Source organism: Alternaria triticimaculans (genome assembly GCF_023758025.1).
Source record: "Alternaria triticimaculans strain BMP 0046 chromosome Unknown scaffold_7, whole genome shotgun sequence".
NCBI classification, from domain to species: domain Eukaryota; kingdom Fungi; phylum Ascomycota; class Dothideomycetes; order Pleosporales; family Pleosporaceae; genus Alternaria; species Alternaria triticimaculans.
This window is the reverse complement of record NW_026055964.1, coordinates 1,506,799-1,525,588: the sequence shown is the minus strand read 5'-3', so window position 1 is coordinate 1,525,588 and position 18,790 is coordinate 1,506,799. Positions and strand designations below refer to the sequence as shown.

At 53.9% G+C, this 18,790-nt stretch overlaps 8 protein-coding genes across 8 annotated transcripts; 5 read left to right on the top strand and 3 right to left on the bottom strand.

The window, feature by feature from the left end:
• Positions 1 to 971: 971 nt before the first annotated feature.
• On the bottom strand, positions 972 to 3,335 carry J4E78_005874 (uncharacterized protein; the record flags this gene model as incomplete). The annotated part of the gene is made up of 1 exon (XM_049366489.1): positions 972 to 3,335. One exon carries the CDS (start codon positions 3,333 to 3,335, stop codon positions 972 to 974), a length of 2,364 nt encoding a protein of 787 aa, XP_049222215.1.
• An 805-nt stretch (positions 3,336 to 4,140) lies between these two features.
• On the top strand, positions 4,141 to 4,523 carry J4E78_005873 (uncharacterized protein; the record flags this gene model as incomplete). Its single annotated transcript, XM_049366488.1, has 2 exons — positions 4,141 to 4,329; positions 4,383 to 4,523. The coding sequence occupies 2 exons, from the start codon at positions 4,141 to 4,143 to the stop codon at positions 4,521 to 4,523; spliced, it is 330 nt and encodes a 109-aa protein (XP_049222214.1).
• Positions 4,524 to 4,928: 405 nt separating this feature from the next.
• Positions 4,929 to 5,780, top strand: J4E78_005872 (uncharacterized protein; the record flags this gene model as incomplete). The annotated part of the gene is made up of 2 exons (XM_049366487.1): positions 4,929 to 5,527; positions 5,762 to 5,780. 2 exons carry the CDS (start codon positions 4,929 to 4,931, stop codon positions 5,778 to 5,780), a joined length of 618 nt encoding a protein of 205 aa, XP_049222213.1.
• Positions 5,781 to 6,015: 235 nt separating this feature from the next.
• Positions 6,016 to 6,851, bottom strand: J4E78_005871 (uncharacterized protein; the record flags this gene model as incomplete). The annotated part of the gene is made up of 2 exons (XM_049366486.1): positions 6,016 to 6,540; positions 6,591 to 6,851. 2 exons carry the CDS (start codon positions 6,849 to 6,851, stop codon positions 6,016 to 6,018), a joined length of 786 nt encoding a protein of 261 aa, XP_049222212.1.
• A 707-nt stretch (positions 6,852 to 7,558) lies between these two features.
• Positions 7,559 to 9,531, bottom strand: J4E78_005870 (uncharacterized protein; the record flags this gene model as incomplete). Its single annotated transcript, XM_049366485.1, has 2 exons — positions 7,559 to 8,590; positions 8,896 to 9,531. 2 exons carry the CDS (start codon positions 9,529 to 9,531, stop codon positions 7,559 to 7,561), a joined length of 1,668 nt encoding a protein of 555 aa, XP_049222211.1.
• Positions 9,532 to 10,191: 660 nt separating this feature from the next.
• On the top strand, positions 10,192 to 12,226 carry J4E78_005869 (uncharacterized protein; the record flags this gene model as incomplete). The annotated part of the gene is made up of 2 exons (XM_049366484.1): positions 10,192 to 11,136; positions 11,189 to 12,226. 2 exons carry the CDS (start codon positions 10,192 to 10,194, stop codon positions 12,224 to 12,226), a joined length of 1,983 nt encoding a protein of 660 aa, XP_049222210.1.
• Positions 12,227 to 12,754: 528 nt separating this feature from the next.
• Positions 12,755 to 15,952, top strand: J4E78_005868 (uncharacterized protein; the record flags this gene model as incomplete). The annotated part of the gene is made up of 5 exons (XM_049366483.1): positions 12,755 to 13,651; positions 14,098 to 14,273; positions 14,301 to 14,415; positions 14,629 to 14,892; positions 14,951 to 15,952. 5 exons carry the CDS (start codon positions 12,755 to 12,757, stop codon positions 15,950 to 15,952), a joined length of 2,454 nt encoding a protein of 817 aa, XP_049222209.1.
• An 819-nt stretch (positions 15,953 to 16,771) lies between these two features.
• On the top strand, positions 16,772 to 18,790 carry J4E78_005867 (uncharacterized protein; the record flags this gene model as incomplete). Its single annotated transcript, XM_049366482.1, has 2 exons — positions 16,772 to 17,227; positions 17,276 to 18,790. The coding sequence occupies 2 exons, from the start codon at positions 16,772 to 16,774 to the stop codon at positions 18,788 to 18,790; spliced, it is 1,971 nt and encodes a 656-aa protein (XP_049222208.1).

The following is an 18,790-nucleotide window of genomic DNA, read 5'->3' as shown; positions in this document are numbered from 1 at the left end:
CTGCAGCTACTGTATCGTCGATGGAAAGATCGATGGACAGTGACAGTCTAAGATCGGTGCATCGTCGAGCGGGATGACCCTGAGTGAAAGTGACTGACTTGCATAAGCAGGTTTGTGCCAGACTTCTTGTACGGAATAGTGCTGGTGCAGGAGTAGTGTTGTTGGTACGGATGGGCCCTCCGACCCAATCATGGTGCTTCTGAACGCGATGTCACGTGGGCTGAGGGAATGTGCTAGATACCGCTCTTGATACCAGAGCGCTACCGAGGTATTTCGACGACGACCACAGATATCTTACTCTTTTCACGCTCAAACCTCTTTACATACATCATCAAGAGGCCCTTTCAAATCATTTTAGTTGTCTTTCCAAGTGTCAAAATGTTGCGCGCCTAAAGCGTCCAATGTTCATTGGCACCGTTTCAGCCCAACTGTCAACAAGTTGTTCCCAGTAAGGCTGCTACACTTCTGCACATCAAGTCGGGTATCATGACTACCGGCGTCTTTATGCAGCCTTGTCACAACCGTCTAGCCACCGGGCCTGCGGGTCACGTAGCAAGGATATGATGCGTCATCATCAGAGCATTGCGCAATACGAGAATCCTCTTCGACGGCCGCTAAGATTATCGCGTAACGCGGAGAAATGTTATGGAATGCATTACATTTGGTGCGACTTGGCGCAGATTGCGATCTTGTCCAAAGCAAGTGCCACCTCTCCCCGAAAATCTTCCTTTGAGATGCAAGTCTGCTGAAACCCCACTTCATTCATCTGTCAACATGGCACTGTATGCCCTCCTATTGCTAGTTACTCATCGCTTTGCCAACTTTCGGTGCTGTAATAAATTGCAGATTCCAGTTATGCCATGTAGTATTGGGTAATAACACCGAGCCTTCTAACCCTACAAGTATACGGCGACGTGGCCTCGCCCCGCCACTTGCAACTCCACAACTTTCGGGCTCTGTTGCGCTGTTTCTCAGTTCCAGCGCTGCTCGAAATTCTCCAACGGCTGCGGGTCTAAATTACGAAGTGAAACGGTATTAGGCGCCGGTGACACTTCATCCTCCCAGGCATTACCTTCGGCTACTCCCGTCAGGGGCCCGTGATGCGGGTAGGCATTACGACGACCATCTACATCTGAATGACTGGGCCGGCGGTGATGCTGAAAAGTCTTCTCAATCTGTTCGCCAACCGATAGAGGCGTGTAGTACACAGATGAGTCTCTTAAGTCGATCGGAGATGGCGATGCAGCTGGAGGTTCGTCAAGCGACATTGCATCAAGGTTGGACTGAGTGAGTGGTGACGGCGCGGTCATGCGTGGCTCGAAATTGGGCATGGTCATCTCTTCAATCCGGTTTGCACGCAGGCTGTTTACGTGCGACGGATGCCGTGATTCAGTAAAGAACCCCTTGATCTCCTGGCACGCATCGGCGACGCTGTCGGCCAGACGATCCTCCCAAACTCGTTGACCTCGTCTCGGATGATAATCGCCGTAAGCCAAGGCGTCATCTTCATGCGGGTAACGGCTATGAGTGATGTGCAGCTGCTCTATTGCGCGCTTCCTCTGCCGTGCTGGAGAAGGTAACTTGGTCGATGGTGCATGGGGCGACCCAGGTGTCAGTTGTTTGACGTCTTCAACAGATCCATCAGTACTGCTGGGAGTGTCCTGACCCTCACCGCTAGAGTCATCGTCACGTATGGCTTCCTTCTTTTGAAAGGTGGGTTGCGGGGCACGTCGGTGGATGTCGTACTTGAAGTTTGTCTTCCCTGTCCGCTTTTCGTCGATGAACTGGGGAAACTCATTGAGTGCCTTTTGTGGCTGACCACGTCTATTCATGCAAAATTTCTGAATCTCAGCGGGAGTGAAGAAGTCGGAGGGTATCATCCGCCCAAAGCGGCGGCCCATGCGATTGAGCTCTTTCCGCGGCACAGTCACCTGCTTGTCGCTGCCAAAGATGCGTGTAAATGTGATGCCAGCAGTGATGTCGTCAGCGAAACCGAGATACACTTGGGTGTCTACACGACCTGGGCGATACAAAGCTTCGTCCAATGAATCAGGAGCGTTTGTTGTCAGGATGACGATGTGGCCTTCTCGCGATCCAGGTCCATCTAGAGTGTTCAGCAAACCACTTAGAGTGACTTTTGTCCTCGACGGGGGAGGCGGCGGAGGCGGTAACTTTTTCTTTCTAGAATCCACATTCCTACGCTTCTTCTTCTTCGGCCTTGCATTCCATGAGCTGATGGACTCTGAGCCACTCTCCTCCTCCTCCTCCTCCTCCTCCTCCTCATTTTCGTCACTATCTTCTTGTTCTTCCAAAGGCGGCAGCGCCATGGTGCGTTCACGGACAATGCCCGCAGCGTCAATGTCTTCGAAGAGGATGACGCAGCGAGCGGGCAGATTCTTCACATCGTTCTGCAAAATGGTGTCGTCCATGCCTGCAAGGTCGATGACGCAAAGCGGCAAATTGTAATGACTCGCAATTGCGGTAGACAAGCTGGTCTTGCCTGTGCCAGCCGGACCATAGAATAAGTAACCTCTCCGGTATGGCGTTCCATTCTGGTAGTAATAGTCCTCCGTCCCATCGGCAAAGAACACCTGGAGATCAGTCAGAAGCTCTTGTTTCTTGAGTGGGTTCATGTCAATCGTCTCAAGACTACGTTTCCTCGAAGTATGGTTTACATTGCGATGAGCAGAGACGTAAAGGACATTCAGGGACGTCATCTGGCCGCTGACAGTCTTATGAACGGCTTTCAGCAAGGCTTCGATGGGCTTTTTACTGCCCCACATGCAGCGTAACGTGAGTTTGTCGTAGGTTCGGCCATCCGGTTTGTACAGCAGAAATGGTACGCCTTCGTGGAAGAAAGGAGTGTAGCCAGCAGAAGCTATGAGATGGTGAGAGTTGCTCTCATCATTGTTGGCGGTTTTTTGTTCATGCGACAAATCTTTCCACTCCAGATGCTCGAAAGTCGGAAGCCAGGCGAACAGCTGGTTGGACGGTTGCTTGCTGATCCACATCAAAAGGTCGGTGACCAGCGCATCGCTACTGTCGAGCTCAAGTGAGTTTGTGAGGTTCGAACTGAGCCAGTCGTATGTTGCCTTGCCGTATGTGCGAGCAGGGATGCATAAAGCAATAGCCCAAACCAGATAGGTGAGGTCTATGCCTATGTTGCAATCGATCCAGACCTTGATAGCTTTGAACAGTGGCTTGTTCATGCTGTTCTCGATTGATGAGTCCATCAACGTCTCGAGGAAGTTCTTTTCATTCTTCACTCTTCGATTTTTCGTCTTCCGGCGAGAGTCATGGCGGCGGTCATCGTCGTCCCAGCTATCATTGCTCATTGTTGAAACCGTCTTGACTGAGCTAGTTGTAAGGCCGATAGCTCACTATTAGAAAAATGGGAAAGCGTACTGCGCTTGGCGTATGAAAGTGTTGAGGGTTGAACGGCCGTTGAGAGTTGCAGAACGGCTGTAGTTGATATAAGACCAAGAGAGCGGTACATTATATAGACAGAGAACTTCCCAGCAGGAACAGTCGTAGAGGCTCCATTGGTTCGTGCTCTGCTTCGGCGCCTGTCGAGTGTCGAGTGAAAACACGTCCGGTTAGAAATCATGGTCGGTATAGAACCACCTTCACCCGCTCTACAAAGTGAAGGATACTTATTACCGGATCTGTTTCCATTGTTGCGTTGTTAGCAGACTTTCGAATCAGACGGATGAAGGTATATGTTCTTGTGTCCGCCTTCTCAAATGTGTGCAGTCAGCTCCGCAGATCAGTATATCAACTCCGGTCATGTATAGGAAATCATCAGGTAGTGACTTTGGAGATGTAGCAGATTCTAGACGCGTCGAAGCGGAACGCGCGTGTGGCGACTTGGAAGCGTGAACACGGTCATGGCTTGAGTGTGGCGGCATACGCGTGAATGACAATTTGTTTCGCGATATGCTTGCTGAGCGATTGTTATTTGCGTTGAAAGTGTTGGGAAGGTGAAAGAAGGAAATACCGCGAAGACGCGGGCGCGTGGCAGGGCCTGAGAGCGGAAGCGCGCTAGCGCGCTCGGTCACCCAACCATCCCGTGATTCATGAGATCCCACCAGGAACAATCCACAGCAGCCTGATTGAGCCGAGACCGCCGCGCAACCTGCGATGAAGCTGCTCTTTCGAGTCGCGCATATTCTGCTGGTACTCGTCCTCTCGTCTCTGCTGATATACAGCGTCTATTACGCGTTCGCGCTTCTAGCGGAAGACCAGCAGCACAGCTCGCCGCAGTCAGTGCAAGCCGATTCCGAATTGGACACCGACTACGTATCTCGCAAGCCATCACCACAAGAAATAGTATGTATCTTCCAATGGCCGCATCGAGATGGTCGTGTACTGACGTTACACAGGCTGCATCGATGAACACATTGTGGGACTACCTGGACGACTGGGATGAAGAGCATTGCAAGAATGTCTGCGAGGCTTCGTGGGTTGCATGCCGACTGAGGAATTGCTATCACCTACCGGATGTCAGGAAGCAAGAGCTGTGAAGATAAGTCATGAATAATGGCTTGCGACGCTGGACGGCGCGTCTGCGATCTCGCTGCAACATCATCTGGAGCATTTTGAACGTGTCTCAGCGATTGCAGAGGAGTTCAATATATTCGAACAACGATCGTGTGGGGATGCGCGAGACTCAGACGATGAATGCTCAATGCCGGAGTGCCCCACACCCTTCATCAATATGGCTAAGAGTACCATACGCCCATGCATCACTACTATTCGTCCATGGAATCCAGGAACGCGGGAACCTATCCCATTAGGAATTCTACAGCCTGCGATGATACTGGACATCGTTGTTTTAAAGGCCCGTGAACTCTCGCTGTTGACACACCAAGATCGCTCCAACCATCATGGCTTTTCTCTTTGCCCTGGCTTCGATGGCGACGTCCACCATGGCTTTCGACTGCACCCGCGAATATCTCCAGAACACAGCAGATTCCTACGTTGACCTAATGGCAACGGGCCAACACGACCGTTTCGAAAACATCGCCTACACCATGAAATACTTCGAAAACAACGTAACCGCCTCACTTCTCAACGGCGTACCCGCCTTCGGTCTAACCATTGACGCCCACCGCTCCATCCTCGACACCACACAATGCAAGACAATGACCGAGCTCATCGTCACCGACGCCAAACATCCATACGTAATACACACGCAAATGACCCTAGACACCTCAGGCAACGTAAACTTGATCGACAGCATCGTAACCGACGCAGGCGACTGGGCCTTCAACGCAACCGGCACCTCCTACTGGAACAGCCAAGAAACCTGGAGTCCCATCCCAGAATCCACCCGCGACACCCGCGATACCATCAAAGCAGCCGGCGAAGCCTACGCCGACCGCTGCAATGATGTCTCCATGCACGTCCCCTTCGGCACGCCCTGCGCTCGTCTCGAAGGCGGTGCGTATACCGGCCGTGGAAATCTCTCGGCGAATACGTGCGATATCGGTGGGCTGCCTGAACATATCCCGATGACGAACCGCAAGTATGTTGTTGATGAGGTGATGGGTGTTGTGGATATCTTTATGGGTTTTACGGGGCTGGATCGCACGAGGAATACAGAGGGGGCGCCGGATAGTCATATGTTTCGGGTTGAAGGGGGGAGAATTAGGTATATTCATACGGCGAGTGCGTGTTTTGTTGATGGGTGTGGGATGAATGGTACTGGTATGTTTTTGTAGATTGAGGGTTGTGGGTAGGGGTGCTGACGTTTTGATAGGTATTCCACCGGGGATTAGTCGTCGGATGTTGCGACCGCGCGCGGTTAAGCTTCGTTAGCCGATCGTCAAGCTTCCTGTTGAGGGGTTGAACGAAGCAGACCCCGAACATGAGGTCGGCATGAGTTGATCAGGTACTTCCAAGCGATACAACGGCATCGAAGCTTGATGTTATCTCACTAGCTGTCCATCCACTCATTCGCCTCAGTAGCCTCATGATCTCATGATGTCATCCAAATACATCACAGCCCCCTCTTCAGTCCCAGTTAACCCTCGCTTTCACCTCAGGATGATCCTCCAACCACTCCTCCACATCCCCCTCATCAACCACCAGTCCTGGATGCATCTTCATCGCATCAACAAGCACATCCCTAATCCCCTTGTCATCATCCAGCGTAGACGTGAAGGCCTCTTCCAGCGCATCAGCCAAATCCAGACCCTCATACTGCCAGTACACATGCAAGACGTCTATGACGCCCTGGCGTGCGAAGGCTTTGAGGTCGTGCATATCGAAGTAGTCGGCAACTGTATAGATGCGTACGTGCTTGAGGAGGTGCGAAGCCGATAGCATTTTGCCGGCACATGGGCATTTGCGCTTGAAGATCTGCGGAGCGGTCGGGGGACCATGCAGGAGGGCGTAGGTGCTGTGGTTGCAGTAGGCTGTGGGGTGGACGGTCTCGCCGCCGGGGAACTGGTAGGTTGATGTGTACATGTAGTCTAGGATGTGCTTCATGGTTACCGTGTCGACGTCGGGTATGTGTACTTCCTTGTCATTGTTCTCCTGCAGTGGTTCAGCACGGCAGGTATGTCAATGTGCTTGATGATACTCACACTACCATTGAAGCGAAACATGCGCGCAAAATACGGCGAGGAGGCTTCCAGGATGCTCTTATGTGTGATGAAATGCTGGCCCTCGCAGATGATGGTGAAGTCTGAGGTCTCGTCATTGAGTGCAAGCTTGGTTTCTTTGATCTTGGGCTTGAATGGTGTTGGAGGAGCGTGGTTTTCTTTATCGAAGACCTGAGATGCTTTGACCTGCGGCGTCTTGGGGACGACCTTGCGGATGGTGGTCGCCTCAGTTGGGAGATCCATGGCTTTGATGTGATCTAGGGTCAGGGTGGTTGTTGAATAACACGGGTATTGACAGCGGGCAATGTGTGACCAGATTCGTCACGAGAGCCACGAGCTCACATGGAAAGGCAGTGCTGGTCGCAGGTTGTTTGGTACCACTGGTTACTGTCGCCTAGAGCGGGTGGGGGGTCGCTCGCGCAGCCGGTTTCATCCCAGCTTCACGCCTTGATTCGATGTCGTTACCACGGCGATAATCGAATTGCCTGCGGAGCGCAGGCAGCGATCACTTTCCGCTCATTGATCTGTGATGGTGATGGTGAGCGTGAAGATGACACAAGGCAAACATGTGGCGCTGAAGAGATCAGCCCGCCTCTAGTAAGCTTTGCAGGGATAGAGAGCGCGGCGATGTGCGCACCCGCGTCGATGACGCGCATGCACGTGTTGTGATTTCAGGCTATTGTAGTTTCCACAGACCTATTAAAGTAAAGACTGGCCGTCGATTGCGAGCAAAGTGGTAGTCTTAAGACATTTACATGCTTGAAGGCTTTGAGGGCTTTTAGGGCTGGGAATGAAGTCACACAATCTGAGTACAAAAATATGTGTTATATCTTCTCGCTGATACAACTTCCATAGTTCCAGCAGGACCGTGAGTGTCAGAAGGTCAGTCTTGACAGCGAAAGACATCGCCGCGTTTAGATACCATTGTGACGCCATCGCGACTACCCCAACTACGCCTGCGGAAATTTGCCAATGGAAATCGTCAGTCTGCCGATGGAAATCATGCGAAGCCCATTCGTCAAATAGATCATCACAGCCGCCAGCAACAACCCCCAGGCACACCTGAACATCTTCCCTCCCCGCCTCAACCCATACGAAACAAGCATCGTGATGACAGCAGCCATTACGACAAACTCCAACGTCTTCGTCAGGAGCAAGCCGCTGCCAACAAAGAGACAAGCGTCCCAGCTGAAGATCACCATAGCCTCCCTAAGCCACGCGGCAGCCCTCATGAGCACGAGCTTATTCAGATGCTCTGGGTGTCGTCTCATAGCGACCTGCCCACCCATGTCGATCGCGATGCATAGAGCCTGGACGACCATACGCATTTCGATCTTGGACAGATGAGCCCTGCAATCCGTACCCATTAGAGCGGAGAGAAATGCCATCTCAATGGGAGCGCCGTAGAAGTCATCGAGCATGATCAGAAGGCCTTTCGATAAGAAAAGCAAGCTCAGCCCTAACAAAGATACAAAGACTAGCTTCATATAATACAGCCAGAAAGAGAATGCGTCTGCCCATGTCAATTCTCGGGCGAAGAAGGCATACGAAAGTATAGCCATCTTCTCTTCGTCATCTTGTGTATGTAACCGTCCTAGCAGGGGTATGTTGGCGACTTGCGGGCTTGCGAGTACAGAACCCACGAGCAGTGCGTGGTCGACTAGTGCTTGGGTGTAGGAATTCGACAAGAGATGGCACATGATGTAGTTCATCGGGCTTCCGTATGTTACGGCGAGGGGGGCCGAGCAGAGAGAGCAGGTTGTCATGTTGAGCTTCAGAGTCGTGATCTTTAGACACTCGCTGCCGATAAGGTGACCGCAGGGTAAGAGCCTTACGGCCTTACATGGGACCTCGTTTGGGTCGTCTTTGTTGTCGACGGCGTTGAACGGACGCATGCATACGTAGCATTCGTCTTTTGGGTCGGGCGACTCGACGTCTTCTGTTTTGTATGTTTTTAGTGACGCTGTGATGCCGTAGATCGGCTGAGTAGATGCCATTGCGACTTCGTTGGTGCTGAAAGAAATCAGTTGTGGGGTAGTTTGATAAGTTGTAGTCTGGTGCTAGTAGCTATGTCGAGGGCTTCGTATTATATTGGCATTCACGTGCAGTGTACTAGCAAATAACCGTCAGTGAAATGAGTGAAATTAGGAATGGATAGCCACAATGTGTTCTATTCACGGTCTGCCAGTATGATCGAAAACATCATGTTTGCTGCTTTGCAGGACGCAACATAAGCTATCACATCGTTAGCCCCGCTTCTGAAGAATCTCAGACAAAACAAACTTACAATAAACTCCATCTTGTCCTCCCCACTCCACCTCCTCAGATCCAATTCCACCGTCTTCATAGCTTGGAAACCATGTCTTGCATACATGGGCGCGCCCATGGGACTCGCTTCAAGAAACGCCTCAACACCAACCTCATCTGCCTTCTCGCAACCCCATCGCACTAGCATACTTCCCGCTCCCCTCCTTCCATGTTGCGGCAATGTAACCAGTGTGTCCAGAACATAGTATGCTCTCCTTTCCAGAATCTCCCGCTTGTTCGAGTTGAACAAATTGAAGAGTTCCGCGAACATCTCCGGGTCACTTTCTTCGTATGGTGGTGGGACGGTGAGACCGGCATCGACTTCTTCCCAAGTACGCTCTTTCGCGCCTTCTTCTTTGGGCTTGACGTAGCGCCAACGTGCGCATGCAATTATCTCCCCGGTCGACGTGTCGACGCACTTGACGTAGAGTATGCCCTTGTTGGTTATGCCATCGCGAATGTCTTCTGTCACTTTGTCGAGGGTTTCCTGAGATGGCTCGCGGCGGGCATAGAGGATCTTGTTGACGGTTGGGCGGAAGACCTCGTGTCGTATGCGCATGTATTGCTCTGCTTCTTCGGGCTTGAGAAGCGAGACTGTGAGGTTCGGGTCTGGCATGTTGATGGTTGGAAGGCTTTGTGGGACAGAGACGAAAGACACTACCGGACAATGAAACGTATGGAGTGGTACTGAGAAATTAATTTAGGAAACTGCGTGTACTTATGTACTGATGTGTCTGCCTAGGGCAGAGTCATACCTTCCGCGTTTGGCGTGCCCGGCATGCCTGTCGGAATCGGCGTAGTCGACCAATAGAAGTCCGAAGCGAAAGGAGTTGGAGATGGGATATGATTCTTCTTACTCAGAAAAATGATGTACCTGTCATTCTACATCCTGCACGCAAAAGAGCTGACGCGGTGGCCTTGTCACGTGGCCATCAATGGATGCCCAGGTGATGCAGCGGAGGTTGTTTCCTGCGGGGGAACAGGGCATCATTCAGGGCTTAATTACCCGTTTGCGGCGGAACGTCTTTTTAGTGTACCATTTTCCAAGATGTATGATTCTTCACTATTCACTCACGCTGTCTCATGTTGAGTTTAGACATATTGCTATGGTGTTGTTGTGTTACATGATGAGACCGCGAGTGGTGGTGCTGCGAGGTGCTGACTGCGGAGGCTCGCCTAATCCTACCGCGTACCAGGGTCATCCCTGCAACAATTTCTCCCTCACTTTTGCGATCGCGCGCCTGCAGCTCTCGTTGCACATTCACGACAAACCACAATGGCGCCCGCAAAGACGATCCCACACAAGTCCGGTGGTCACCAGCGCTACGCACCCGAGAAGGCGAAAGACCCTGCGCGATTCCAGTCCGAACTCGAGGGCTCAGACGACGATGCAAATGCAGGCGCACTGCAGCCGGTGAAGGAACCCCAGGACGATGACTTCGAGGGGTTCGGCACAGAGGAGGAGGCTGGGAATAACGGCGCTCATGATGAGGAAAGCGACGACGAGAGCATAGACATTCAGACGGAAAAGAAGCAGGAAAAGCCTGTTCTGCCCAAAGATGCTGAGGAGGAGGAATTGGAGCGCATGATCTTTGGCGACTCTGAGGGCTTCCGCCAGGGTCTGGAGAACTTTTCGCTCGACCCGACCGCAAACGCATATGGCGACTCATCGGACGAGTCCGGAGCAGAAGAGGCAGACCTCGACGCTGTGGCAGACCAAGACCTCTTCTTTTTCGATGCTGGCCCAGTCGCTGCGCCTGCGGGATCCGTTGCTGCGAAAGCAGAAGAATCAGACGAGGACGATGTCAAGCCCGCCTGGGAAGACAGCGACGACGAGAGGCTTGTAGTCAGCTTGGCGTCGGTGCCGCAACTGAGGAAACTGCGAGAGACGGCGGATGACGACATGGTCAACGGCAAGGAATATGCGCGGCGGCTGCGGAAGCAGTACCAGAGGCTATACCCCACGCCGAAATGGGCGACGCATGCTACGGGCAAGGCCAACAAGAAGCGCCGAAGGGACATGGACGACGACGAGAGTGGCGACGAGTCTGCGAGTGACATGGACGTGGACGAAGAGGACCTGTCTACGCAGCCACTGGCTAGGCTGCTGAAGGATGCGGATATCCTGTCACAAACCTCACGAAGCGTGGCCAAGCGGAGGAAGGTGCAAGCAGGCACCATTGACATTCAGCGCCTGAAAGACGTCGCAAAGGCGGGCCCGGTGAGTATTGCGACGCCATTGTATAGACTCCTCTCACTGACCGCCACTATAGTCTGCCATCACATCCCTCTCCTTCCATCCTGCGTACCCGCTGCTCCTCTCCTCCGGTCCTAGTTCAACACTCTACCTTCACCACGTCAACCCCAACCCGCCGAACCCGAACCCTCTCCTCACATCCCTGCACATAAAAAAGACTCCTCTCGTCACAACGGCGTTCCATCCTTCCCCCTCGGACTCGCGCATCTTCCTCAGCGCACGACGCCGCTACTTCCACGTCTGGAATATCGCGACCGGCAGAGTGGAGAAGGTGTCGCGTGTATACGGTCACCAGCACGAACAACGGACAATGGAGAATTTCTCCCTCTCACCGAACGGCAAATACATGGCTCTTCGGGGCTCCTCGAGAAAGGGTGGCGGTGTTATCAACATTCTGGATGCAAGGACACTGCAGTGGGCGACACAGGTGCGCGTCGAGTCAAGAGGGGGTGTTGCTGACTTCGCATGGTGGGGCGACGGCACTGGTATGAGCATTGCGGGCAAGAACGGAGAGATAACGGAGTGGAGCGTTGAAGGAGGCGTCATAGGAAGATGGAACGACGAGGGTGCTGTGGGTACTACAGTCATTGCCCTTGGTGGTAAGAGCGGACGTGAAAGCTGGATAGGTGGCGATCGATGGGTGGCCATTGGCAGCTCAAGTGGCGTTGTCAACGTCTACGACCGGCGAGCATGGAGCGAGAACGACCCCTCAGTCAAGCCTGCCAAAGACGATTCGAATGGCGGTATCCCGAAGGCACCGAAGCCGGTACGCGACTTGCAAAACCTGACGACGCCGATTTCGCATCTCACGTTCACCGCGGACGGTCAAGTACTTGCCATGGCGAGTCAATGGAAGAACAACGCAATGAGGCTGGTGCACCTTCCATCGGCAACCGTCTTCAAGAATTGGCCTACCGAGAAGACACCGCTTGGCAGAATCACAGCAGTCGCATGGGGAAGGCCGAGCGAAGAGGAGGAGAGAGAAGGCAGCCTCGCACAGCTGGCAGTCGCCAACGAAGCTGGACATATCAGAATGTGGGAGATAAGAGCTTAATTTTGGAAGCGTCGACGTTAGAGGACGCCAAATCACTAGTGTTTCCAGACCAGTCTTGTGGCTGGGGTTTTTGACCGAGAGTACTGCACATATCGCACACAGGGAGTTTAACATGTCTTCGAAGAAGCAGCGCAAATGGTTGCCTCACCTCTTCCCTCCAGTGATGAGCAAGCTGCGTCAACTACGAGGGATCAGTCACGCGCGGGCTCTTGCATGCTGGATCGCAACTGCTGCGAACTCCCGAGCCGAGAACGGTCAACAAATACTCATCTCGCTTTCCAACTGTTTTGCAAACATGTCGCATCGTCCTCACTCTGGCCATCGATCTACCGTCTATGCTTACTCTGTTTTCACCGCAATCATGGCAGGCACACTCCCCACGCACCCGGGCTTATACACTCGCCTCGTACGACCATCCTCCATCACCACAACAGCACTTTTGGATACCTCTTGCACCACAATCATTGCACAACAGCCTATCAGCAACATCTTCGCAAGTGCATCATAGCAACAACATCTCCTCTCATCATGGGCAAGAACAAGATCCGCAGCAAGGACAAGTCGAGGAAAGACAAGACCTCGACCAGCGACACGAATGGCTCAAGCACCCCTTCGACATGGACATCTTCTCACGGGGCCGTTATAACCAGATCCACTAGCAATACATCTGATCGTCGGCAGCTACCAACAGAACCCGCAGGGAAAACGCTCTGTGTTCCTACCATCACCTCGCTGAAAGATACAACCACATCCAGCCCTTCCACTGGCTCATCGCCCGCTCCTCCGATAACACGCGGAAAGGCCGCAACAGACAAACGAGACTCGGTCATCTCAAACACATGGGAAGGACCAAAGCAGCAATCCAAACCCAAGGCCACCCTCGTAGCCCGACCTCGATGGGGCTTCAAGCCTTGCAACTGGTGGCCATGTCGCATAATACAATGGATATACCAATTCTTCGTCGCCCTAACCCGGATACGCTGGACCGACAAGCAAACCTCCAAGGATCTCATATTGACACTAGCCTTCGTCGGTATAGTCGTGGCTGGTGGCTACGTTGCCCTGGACATACTACTCAACGCAATACCTGGTGTCTCGGCTCAAGCCGTCGACGGCAACTGCAGCATCGTCTATGTCACTGTTCCTGGACCGATCATCACCATTTCGCTCGTTGGTGCGTCTCCTACCAACCCGGCGAAAGGCACGTACTACTTTTCTGTCGTGAATAGTACGACGGAGTGGTTGGACAGTATTGCGCCGCCTAGTCGGTTCAGTACGCTGCCTACCAGGACGGTAGATGTCACGCCGATTCTCTCTTCGGTGGGGGTGACGAGTATACCCTCTTCTGGTGCTGCTGTTGCTTCTTCTACGTTGGGACCGACTACATCGGCTTTGTCCTTACCGGGTCTATCGACTTCGTCGTCTGTAAGTTCACCTTCATTGGGCTCAACATCGTCTGAGACATCGAGCTTACCTCGGCCTATCAATCAACCACAGAGACCTTATCCGTCGTACTCTGCTTCAACGAGCGTTGTCACAATCAGTAGCGGGTTGTCTACTTCCGTCTCTACGCTGTCTACAATGCTTTTGCCATCCACGGTCTCTACCCTTTCGAACACTATTACCTCATCAGTCGCCTTATCAAGCAGCCTGCCTGATCTGAGCTCAAGCATACTCCCAAGCACGCCTGGCGGAACGTCTTCGGCGCTTCCATCTAGTCCGAACGTACCGACGACTTCTAGTGCACCCACAACGTTGACAAGCCTATCCGGTGGCTCGGCTCCTCTCAGTCGCGTCACATCGACAACTACAGGGGGTTCTTTCGTTTTCCCATCCACGCAGAGCGATGGCTTTACCGTCTCTCTACCTAGTCCCGTTTCAGGACCAACTCTTTCCGCCGACATATCGTCAAGTACCTTCACGAGCCTTACGAGCAGTATCGGCAGTCCTACGATACCATCGTCAACGGGTCTTACTCAATCGCTATCTACATCAACTCCCCTCTTGCCAAGCAGCTTCGGTTCATCTACTCTTCCCGCCAGTGTAGGTAGCTCCTCCGTTGTGCCATCGACAGGTTTCACTTTGTCGCCCTCCTTGACGTCTCCAACCGGGAGTTCAATTTCGATACCGGGGATGTTGCCGACTTCAGCTCCACCATCCACTCCAAGCAGTACATCCAGCCCTACATCGTCGTTGAGCTCGCCGAGTCAGCCTTTGACTAGCATAATAAGCTCAAGTACTTCTGTCGGCTTTGCCACACTGTTTCCCATTTCGAATTCGTCGTCGACTCTGAGCTTTAACTTGACGTCTACCTCTTCTACGTTGTTGAGTTCTAGCACCATGACAAGCTCTTCTGTTGGATCTAGCTCTTTGGCCGGTAGCTCTTCGTCGTCTGGTAGTAGCATAAGCCTTCCGTCCGCTACTACGTTGTCCAGTTCACTATCGAGCTCTGTTTCAATTTCGCAAAGCACTTTGACTTCCAGTCCGACCGTCAGCACCGCTTCCAGGTCACTGTCAAGTTCCGCTGCAGTTTCGCAAAGCTCATTGACTTCCAGTCCATCCGCCAGCACCGCGTCCAGTTCACTATCAAGCTCTATTCCAGTTTCACAAAGCACTCTGACTTCTACATTGACGTTGACGACAACTACCTCCCCGCTAGCGACGTCGTCTGCTGCTCCAGGCTTCAACGCCACGTCTTTGTTCAGCGCTCGGGCTATGACGAAGGTGATATCGTATGGGGATGTTGCGATCAGTTTTGTCTTCCCGTCACCCAACATCTCAACGACCGTATCGTACTGGACTGGAATGTACCCCACGGTGACTGGACCCGAGCCATCAGATCTGCAAACGATACCTTTGACAACACGGACTGAGCGCCAGACACCGATCTCTGCTCTACCATCTTTTGAGATCTTCTCATCTCGATCTAGACGGTTCAAGACGGTAGTGACGACAGTGTTTGAAGACGAAAATGAAGGCACGACATCACTTGCGAAGCGGCAGGATGTTCCAATCACTGTTGTTGTGCCCACCCCCACGCTAGAGACAACAATACTTGCGACAACGACCGTGGCTATTCCAGATGCACCAGGACCTTCCTCTTGCGGCGAGTCGGGCAACTTCACGCTGACGTTCGATGACACGGTCACCGGCGATGATGACAACACTATACTGCTTGTCGCCAGTGGCATGAAGAACCCATACCACCACCTGTTCTACGGCAACGGATACACATACGTACCCGACATGTGGGAGCCATACCCCGCGATCTCGCAACCAAACATCGCCATGTTCCTGCCTCTGACCGGGCGGCTCCTTCCCAACACGCCCTTCGCAGGCACAATGCTTCCCGGAGAGCTGGGCGCCGGACCACGAGCATCAGTCAACGCCTACTGGTTCAACGCGTACTCCGCCCACTTCGGGTGTGCTCTCAACGGCCTCACACCCTGTACATTGCGCATATCGGGCTATCGCTACGACACCACTCTCCAACAAGAAGTCCTTGTCGCAGAACAAAACGCGACTATCCCGGCATGCTGGGGCTACATCAACTGCCGCCTCACTCAGATCTTCTTCAACGATGACTTCCGCGCGCTCTCGGGTATCCAGTTCAATGCTTACACATACAACCTGGGTATACCGCAAGTGCACATGATGGATGATCTGCAGATGGAATGGTACAACAACACCTGTTCGGCGGGTATACTACGGATAGGACACAGCTAGTGTGGATCTAGGGTGTGGCGAGGTTGAAGCCATCTCATCGGGTATATGATATGTTGTCAGAGATGGCGATGATAAGATTAGCATAGTATATCTTGGTGAGCAGTATATCTAGACGAGAGTTGAATACAGTTAGTCCACATCAAATGCGCCACTCTTCCTGCAGATGACCGTGATGAAGCCTCAGGTGACGGCTAGACCGTCGCGCTGCAATGAGGCGTGAGCTCTCCATCCGCGTCGATTGGCCGGTCACGCCGTGCACGGCAATGGTCGTCCGAGATGTGTTCCAAGGTGTTTCAGACGGGGGGTGCCATGTGAGCTGGACGGCATCCGAAGACGCGTCGGCAGCCAGCCACGGAAGGAACGACGCGTAGCGTGGGTGCAAGCTCTCCACGGCGACTTCCCTCGTCGACGTCCAGGGTCCTGTTATGGCGTCACGCGGCGCCGTCGGATTTCCATGTCACGCGCGAACCGCTGAGGCTGCAGCTCCACGCGGTGCGCGCATATCGATATAGCCGGCGTATCATTCTCCAGCATAGTTCTGAATTTCCTTTTTCTTCCTTCTCCAAACCTCGCTGCAGCTCTCATTCGTCTTCCCGTCTTCGATTGTCGCATGTCCTGTTCCCGCCTCAAGCGACGTGCCGCATCTGCCTTTACCGCGTAGATACTAGCGTTTGCGCGGCAAGCTTGACCTCTTCACGGGTGCAGGTGATAGCAGTCTCTTTCTCGGCTTTCGCTGCTCAGAGGGAAATTCTCTCACTGCTCCGCCGAAGGTAGACCGCCGACCCAGGCCCGAGGCCCGCTACCACAATTTGCAGAGCTATGGCTACCTTTGCGCCGACCAATTTTCCCTCAGACGTCCGAGACAAGCCACCCCACCAAGAGCCCCCACCACAGCATCTCCAGCACCACGGACCCTTCTCCCATCAGCTCAACCCGCCCACCGCACCTCAGTCTCAGTCGTCGAACCCCCCGCCGCAGATAGCCAGACGTGCCTCGCGCGACCTCAGGCCCCAGCACTCCAACGGCGCAATGGCGGGCGCGAATGGCCATGGGCCCATGGCGGTGCCTGGCGGGCGCGCCAACGGCCACGAGCATAGGGCAAACTTGCGCGAGATGGGCTTTGCCGGCCCGCGCAGCCCCCCAAACAACAAGAACACCTCACACGTCCCCTGCAAGTTCTACCGGCAAGGCGCGTGTCAGGCTGGCAAGGCGTGTCCGTTCCTGCACTCTGATGAGCCGCTGACAGAGCGGGCGCCCTGCAAGTACTTCACCAAGGTAAGACATGTGCGGGAGGATGTGAATCATCGCTAATCAAGGTACTAGGGAAACTGCAAGTTCGGCCAGAAATGCGCCCTCGCCCACATCCTCCCCAACGGCCATGTCGTGAACCGCGGAAACGCCGGTAACCACTTTAGCCGCATGAACATTCCACACCACCAGGAGATGCCCATGAATAGCTCGCTACTTACCATGCAGGCACACATGGGCGGTATGCAGCCCGGCTACCCGTACGCCATGCCCGACGAGTACGCGAACCAGAAGAACCAGTACGACATGATCCCGACCATCGACACCACCTTCTCTTCCCACCCAGGCTCCAACTATGGCTCGCCGCCAAACGAGAACGGCCGACTCCCGATATCGCCGACACAGAAGGGTTTGAGTGTGATGGATGTAGGACTTCCCGCGTCTTTCGACAGCCAGGGTGTCTCGACCATGGCGCGATACGGCCCCATTGCGTCCTCAGTACCCGCCAAGTTCCTCGCGAACTCCCCGCCATCCTCGTACCAAGCCGATTCGCCCGCGCTACGAAACCTACATGACTCTGCGTTTGGAGATGGTCTGCGGAGGGGCATTGCAGGACTTGGGTCGTCTCCACCAGAGTCAGTAGAGCAGCCAGTTGGACGGAGGATGCTACATTCTGAGCTTGCCGCGAACCGCTCCCGGGGTATCATGTCTTCGAGTGTAGGCGCGCGGCCGACATACAAGGATGAGGAATGGGATGAGACGGACATGATTGGCAAATTCGAGGAGGACCTGCTGCCCAATTCGTTGAGCGATCTTCTGACACCACAGGAGAAGATGCGCCGCTTCTCGCGCGACCAGGGCGAGAGCGATAATCGCACATCCCAGTCCAGGTTCGGAGTCTCGCCAACAGCGTCAGACCTCAAGTACGGATCACCATCAGCAGCCACAGCTTCTCCCTCGCGATTCCAGTCCATGTGGGCCAAGCCCCGAGGCCCGACTTACGACGGAGGATTTGAATCAGGCTCACTGCCCGGCCAGTCGGCATTCGGACACGTTGGCTCTCCCCTCCGCAACTCAAGCCTCCACCCAGGAGCCAGCCCTTCGCTACGCGCCATGAACCGACCCACCACAGGCGACATGAGCCCATACCTCGCCTCACCTCCGCGTCAAGCTTCCATGTCCATGATAAGCCAGCAACTCTCGCGCACCCGCATATCAGCACGAGACGAAAGCGGCATCACCAGCAATCCCGTCCACCCCGGCATCAACCGCGTCACCTCCGCATCCAGCATCGGCAGCTCCAGCGGCCGTCTCGGCATCGATCGCGCTGTAAGCAGCAGCAGCATCAACCGTGAGAGGATCGAGGAAGAGCAGGGGCTGTTCAGCATGGAAGAGGAGGACGATCTCAACAAAAGCAGGGACGGCGCTTCGACTACTTCTAGCAACAGCAACAAGCGTTTGAGCGGTCTGTCGTGGGGTAGTGGTGGCAAGGGTAGCCCGAACCTGGCCCCTGTCGGCGGTCATCGGACGGCGGGTAGTTCTGCACTCGGCAAGGAGACGGGTGCGGGTGCTTGGGGCGGGAATGCTTGA